Below are 6,587 nucleotides of genomic sequence, written 5' to 3' on the forward strand. Positions count from 1 at the left end.
CGGGCTTCACGTAAAACACATGGCCATCATAATATTCATGAAATACATTTTAGGTGAATGACGCACAAAGTGAAAACTTAATCCCTTCATGGTGGAGGTACCGTGCTGGAGACATCTTGGATATATTATGCAACTTTGCGCCGAAGATCAAGGGTCCAGAACACGTGAGCGTTTCCCGTCTAGTTCGACCCTATTACGTCGAGTAGCCTGATTATTATGAACATTTGAACATCTGCCTCATGTTGAACATTTGAACATCTGCCTCATGGAAGCACCGCGTACGGGAAACATGTCCACGCGCACTCCCCGTTTCCCGTATCCGTGCTCCACCATTGCGCTCACGGACTTGGCGTATCCAGATCACGTTATAAACAGATGGGTATTTATCCAGATCACGTTATAAACAGATGGGTATTTATCCAGATCACGTTATAAACAGATGGGTATTTATTGAGCGAAGAATTGCCGGTCCCCTAATAGGAAGCCAAAACATCCAGGGACGTTTACCTCTAAAACGTCTCTATGTTCCTGACATCAACACGGGAGCAGAGCAAATAAGGAAATGCTTCTTTCGAAACGAACCCGTGCATTTCAATAGAGGGCAGTGATGAGACGCGCTGCGCGTCAAACATTCCCATAAAAGAAGCACAGTTATCTCGCTACCGATGTTCAGCATAAACACCTGGAGGGCATTCTGTTATGTCTTAGTTAAGTGGTTAGAGTGAATATAATGTTTGTCATGTTTATCAGATTATAATACCAGTATATGAAAGCAGCCTGGTTCTCCCCTAACGCGCACACAGACCTCTTCAGTCTCTCTGCACGATATGTTGCGAGTGAATTTCATGCCAACATACCACAATAAGGAGCTATAGGGCACACATCTTATAGAACATCCTTTATCTTAACGGTGCTTTTCTACTTCCGTTGCTACTACTGTCTTATAAGCGTTATATTACAAAATAAAATCTGTTGAAAAGACGAAGGGGCTAAGGTATAATGGGCCTGTGTAATCACACAGTAGGACATCTGGGGAGATTCCAGACCCCGGGTCTCCGGCACCCGAGGGCGCATTGGGACACGCCGCTTCGCCATCGCTTTAACCCGCTGCTCACAAGTCACGCCAACATCTGCCAGTGCGTGACTACGTGGTGCCCATCTGGTAAATGGTAAATGGTAAATGGACTGCACTTATATAGCGCTTTTCTCACCCCTAAGGGACAAAGCGCTTTACAATGGCCTCTCGTTCACCCATTCACACACACATTCACACACCAATGGCCGAAGCTGCCATGCAAGGCGCCAACCTGCTCATTGGGAGCAATTTTTGGGGTTAGGTGTCTTGCTCAAGGACACTTCGACATGTGGACAGTCGGAGCTGGGATTCGAACCACTGACCCTTCGATCACTGAACGACCCACTCTACCACTGCAACCCAGACACGCTGGGAGCTCCGGGTCCACTCTGACCCAGTCCTTCATCTGCAACCCAGACACGCTGGGAGCTCCGGGTCCACTCTGGGTCAGTCCTTCATCTGCAGCCCAGACACGCTGGGAGCTCCGGGTCCACTCTGACCCAGTCCTTCTCTGCATCACAGACACGCTGGAGCTCCGGGTCCACTCTGACCCTGTCCTTCTCTGCATCACAGACCCGCTGAGACACGCTGGGAGCTCCAGGTCCACTCTGTACCCGTCCTTCTCTGCATCACAGACACGCTGGGAGCTCCGGGTCCACGCTGGGAGCTCCGGGTCCACTCTGGGAGCTCCGGGTCCACTCTGACCCAGTCCTTCTCTGCAACTCCCGCCTGCTTTCTAGCCATGCGGTGACACGGGAACAGCAGTGGTGGAACTTTACCTCCTGAAGTGAGTTTCAGACCCTTAGAGATTGTTTGTAGCTACCTGTGCTGATCACATTTTTGTAGAGGCCAACTGTTTACCAGTCACGACTCGCCCCGCTGTAGACGGTGGAGCAACAGGGCGAACCGGAGCTCGTCTCTCCGTCGGTCTCAACGTGCCTTCAGCGAGCAGGCGGACAAGCAGCCCGTTGATTTACACGCGCCTCCATGGCGTCATTTGATGTTCCCAGATGTTCGAAGCAGATATTTCAGTTCATATGTTGAAGGGTGGTGTAATCAGCACTGATACGCGGTCATGTGACGTTTTCAATGAAGACATTTTCCATAATCAGTGCCGCACCAGTCTAGTGCCGCACAGCACGTAGGAGTTGGATGCGGCTGTTTTATATGCAGTGACTAGGTGACACGGGTGCACATGGAAAGGAAATGATGTGACATTGGACAGGTGAGGGGAAACAACACGCAATTGCCCACATAGCTTCTTCCAAGAGTGCGGAAGACGTTAGTTCAATTTACGCACCACCACCGCGCTCGGGGAAGTGGTCGAACTGGAGATGGATGGATATGACCGTGATACGCACTATGTGCGCGCTTGCTTCATATCCGGAAAACACACCGCTCTTTTTAGTGGCCAAGCCTAAAATGTGGCTACTAATATTTAATATTTCCAACGACTTATCCAATGGGCTAATGCTATTTGGTAGACCCGTAGATAACACATCCCTACAACCCTCTGCTGTCGTGATAGGGGGATACAAGTCATACTGTCGCTCTGCGCTCAGCAGTCCACGATCTGTCACCATCGGTCCAAAACTGTGTCAAGGCGTTCATTCACTTCCTAATATGCCTAAAACATACAATTTCATCTGCGCTTGAAATATGACACCTATCCACACAAAAGAGCAGCATAGCCTAAAATTAGAGCTTTTGCGCAGAGATGTGAATTAACATGTAAGTCAATTTAAACCGATATTCAAGTTTTACATGTTAAAGCATGCAATCCAAGTGGGAGGCTCAGATGCCCGCACGGTTATCAATTATTAGTATAGGCTACCTGATAGCTTGATAGTTAATCATTATTAGTATAGGCTACCTGATAGCTTGATAGTTATTCATTATTAGTATAGACTACCTGATAGCTTGATAGTTATTCATTATTAGTATAGGCTACCTGATAGCTTGATAGTTATTCATTATTAGTATAGACTACCTGATAGCTTGATAGTTATTCATTATTAGTAACCTGATAGCTTGATAGTTATTCATTATTAGTTATTCATTATTAGATTAGTACCTGGTAGCTGGAGGTAGAGACCGGGCTGCTGATGGTGCTGCTGCCGCTGGTGAAGGACTCTGGCTGCGCCGGGGAGGCGCTGCTGCCGCGGGACGACGTGTCGTAGTTCCCGGAGTAGTCCTGGTACATGATCCAGGGAAGAGGACGGGCTCAACAGGCTAGATGAGGAGTTTAGTCTCTAGATATCCTCGGAAAGAACAGCGCCGAAAGGGAAATCCTTTTTGAGTGCGTTGAGAGTGACTTGCTCGTTGTGATCTTGGATATCCAGATGGGTGCGCAACCGCAACACGCTGCAACTTCTCTTCCAAATAAAAACCACTTTGCAACCAAAGGTGTTGGCTATAAAAGCATTAGGTATGCTACAGGGTTTTGTCCATAAACCTTTCCTTTACAATGACATCATCGTTAGGTAGCAACTTAAGATACTTTGTCCTTTGAGTCGCCAGCACTCAATAAGCCACCTACAGCTGAGTTCAGGTGCGAATTTCAAGAAGAAAAGTCAGACGCACTAAAACATTACACCTACTTTATCAATCAGTCCTGAGTTCACGTCGAGTAGACCTGCGTGACTCACGATTAAATGCTCTTTCCAGCCAAACCTACTCAACAGGATCGCTTCCTTTTGCCACACTTTATTTCAAATAGGCTATCTGCTGCCGTTCCGCTGAAACAACTCCTGTCTTGTTTCTCTTTGGTTTCCACAAGTCCTTGGATGACTCACTTCTATGGCAGTATGAAGAACTGCAACCGCTTATCTACGGTTGGGCACGTCACGGCCTGGGCGTGGACAAGGCTTTTAGGGAGGGGTTATCTGGGCTTATATAGCCTATTGCAGATCATGGCACAAAAAAGTAGTTTCCATTATTGGACCATAGAGTGACGATTGATAAGACAGAAGTGGAAAAGAAACAGACACACATATATATATATATATATATATATATATATATATATATATATATATATATATATATATATATATATATATATATACACATAAAGGCTACATACATATATACATACATACATACATATATACATATAAGTTATAAAGCCTAGTGATCTATTTTTTTCCATGAGTGCATTTTGTCCTTGTCTGATTTGGTTCTGTCCATTGACGCATGTTTCCTAAAATGGGCAGTTGCGTCAGAGAGCGCGCGTGTGGGTTTCCTTTAAGAGCGTCAGAGACGGGAGGGATTCCCTCCTTCCACTGCCTCGCGAGAGAAGGCAGGGTCTCGGGAAGGCAGGGTCTTTAGAAGGCAGGGTCTCGGGAAGGCAGGGTCTGGAGCAGGCAGGGTCTCGGGAAGGCAGGGTCTCGGGAAGGCAGGGTCTCGGGAAGGCAGGGTCTCGGGAAGGCAGGGTCTCGGGAAGGCAGGGTCTCGGGAAGGCAGGGTCTGGAGAAGGCAGGGTCTAGGGAAGGCAGGGTCTCGGGAAGGCAGGGTCTCGGGAAGGCAGGGTCTCGGGAAGGCAGGGTCTCGGGAAGGCAGGGTCTCGAGAAGGCAGGGTCTAGAGAAGGCAGGGTCTCGAGAAGGCAGGGTCTCGGGAAGGCAGGGTCTGGAGAAGGCAGGGTCTCGGGAAGGCAGGGTCTCGGGAAGGCAGGGTCTCGGGAAGGCAGGGTCTGGAGAAGGCAGGGTCTCACTCGAGAAGGCAGGGTCTCGGGAAGGCAGGGTCTCGGGAAGGCAGGGTCTGGAGAAGGCAGGGTCTCGGGAAGGCAGGGTCTGGAGAAGGCAGGGTCTCGGGAAGGCAGGGTCTCGGGAAGGCAGGGTCTCGGGAAGGCAGGGTCTCGGGAAGGCAGGGTCTCGAGAAGGCAGGGTCTGGAGAAGGCAGGGTCTCGGGAAGGCAGGGTCTCGAGGAGGCAGGGTCTCGGGAAGGCAGGGTCTCGGGAAGGCAGGGTCTCGCTCAACATCAGCATGTTCAAGACATTCATTAACACATGGAAACAGTAGGCTAAGACTCATTTAGGCACGCTAGGCCTAGGCTATTTTATCGTCGAATATCCAATAATATTGTTTCCTCTCTTTGGTCGATTTTATTTTGAGAGAGGGAGAGAGAGAGAGAGAGAGAGAGACAGAGAGAGAGAGAGAGAGAGAGAGAGAGAGACAGAGAGAGAGAGAGGGAGAGAGAGAGAGAGAGAGAGACAGAGAGAGAGAGAGGGAGAGAGACAGAGAGAGAGAGAGAGAGAGAGAGGGAGAGAGAGGGAGAGAGAGAGAGAGAGAGACAGACAGTGCGAGTAGTGTATCTTTCAAGTGTTTAGAGGTTCAATGTAATGTAATGCCTCTATAGCCTACCTCTGTAGAAAGAGGAACGCAAGGCACGGGTTGTCAGGCTACGTTGGAAGCGTGCTTGTATGCTAGTTGTGGGTATGACCTCTCAACAGCCCTTCTCATGGTTCCCAATGTGCATCTGATACAGCCTAGGCCAGGGGTCGGCAACCTTTACTATCAAAAGAGCCATTTTGGGCCAAAAAATGAATACAAAATCTGACTGGGGCCGCAAAACATATTTGATCTTAAAATGAAGGTAATGCTTCCCCTTAGATGTGTTTTCAGGCGTGGTGGTATATGCACCCAGGGGGGACACATAAAGGGGGGCAGGGGAGTCTGGGGGTCCAAGGGGGTAACGTTGAGCACCAAACACTACATTTCCTGCATTGTGGTGAATTTCTATGCAGTCTGCTGCTATCTAACCTGACGCACCAGATAGTTTGCTTCGCATAATCATCTGGGAAATCTCCTTTGGTATTGCTTGGAAAAGGGCAACACTTTCAAAATTACTTGGCAGGTGATTGGATGAACCATCTGTGTATCACCATCTATCACGCGCTAACTTCAACCGCTCCTCACTGTCGTCACACTTAACCCACCCTGCCTGTTTGTATTTCAAATTCCTCACAATCAACGCTCATTGGCGAGATCGTTTTCTGATCTGGCACAAACAGATCTTTATGGAGAGTATCCAGACTGATTTGCGAAAGAAACAGAACGTGAGCTCACAAAATCAGGATGGTCTCACGAGGCTAGCTGCTATCTAACTAGTTAGCTAACTTGAATGACCAACATGACCATTTATTTTAGTAATAAATAAATTTATTTAATAGTAATATATTTATTTAGTTATTCATTTCCATATAATGTTTGTCAAAGCCAGTGAGCCACTGTAGAGGAGCTCCAGAGACGCAGGTTACAGAGGCCTGGCCTGGCCCAGGTTACAGAGCCCTGGCCTGGTCTGGCCCAGAGACGCAGGTTACAGAGGCCTGGCCTAGACTAACTGAGTAGCCCTCAGTCCTGGTCCTAGAGTAGGCCTAACTGAGCAGCCCTCAGTCCTGACCCAGACTAACTGAGCAACCCTCAGTCCTGACCCAGACTAACTGAGCAGCCCTCAGTCCTGGCCTGGACTAACTGAGCAGCCCTCAGTCCTGGCCTGGACTAACTGAGCAGC

General features: G+C 48.6%; 1 protein-coding gene across 1 annotated transcript in view; it reads right to left on the reverse strand.

Moving 5' to 3' along the window:
• Positions 1-3,726, reverse strand: part of fosl2 (FOS like 2, AP-1 transcription factor subunit) — a gene marked incomplete at its 3' end in the record, with an annotated part of 8,764 nt that extends 5,038 nt beyond the window's left edge. The window contains exon 1 of the mRNA XM_084437886.1: positions 3,150-3,726. Coding sequence (XP_084294012.1) covers positions 3,150-3,278 — 129 coding nt within the window. The 5' untranslated portion in view covers positions 3,279-3,726. The remainder of the gene's footprint in view (positions 1-3,149) is intronic.
• Between the last annotated feature and the right edge of the window lie 2,861 nt (positions 3,727-6,587).

This window comes from Borostomias antarcticus (genome assembly GCF_949987555.1).
Source record: "Borostomias antarcticus genome assembly, chromosome: 5".
Lineage (NCBI taxonomy): Eukaryota > Metazoa > Chordata > Actinopteri > Stomiiformes > Stomiidae > Borostomias > Borostomias antarcticus.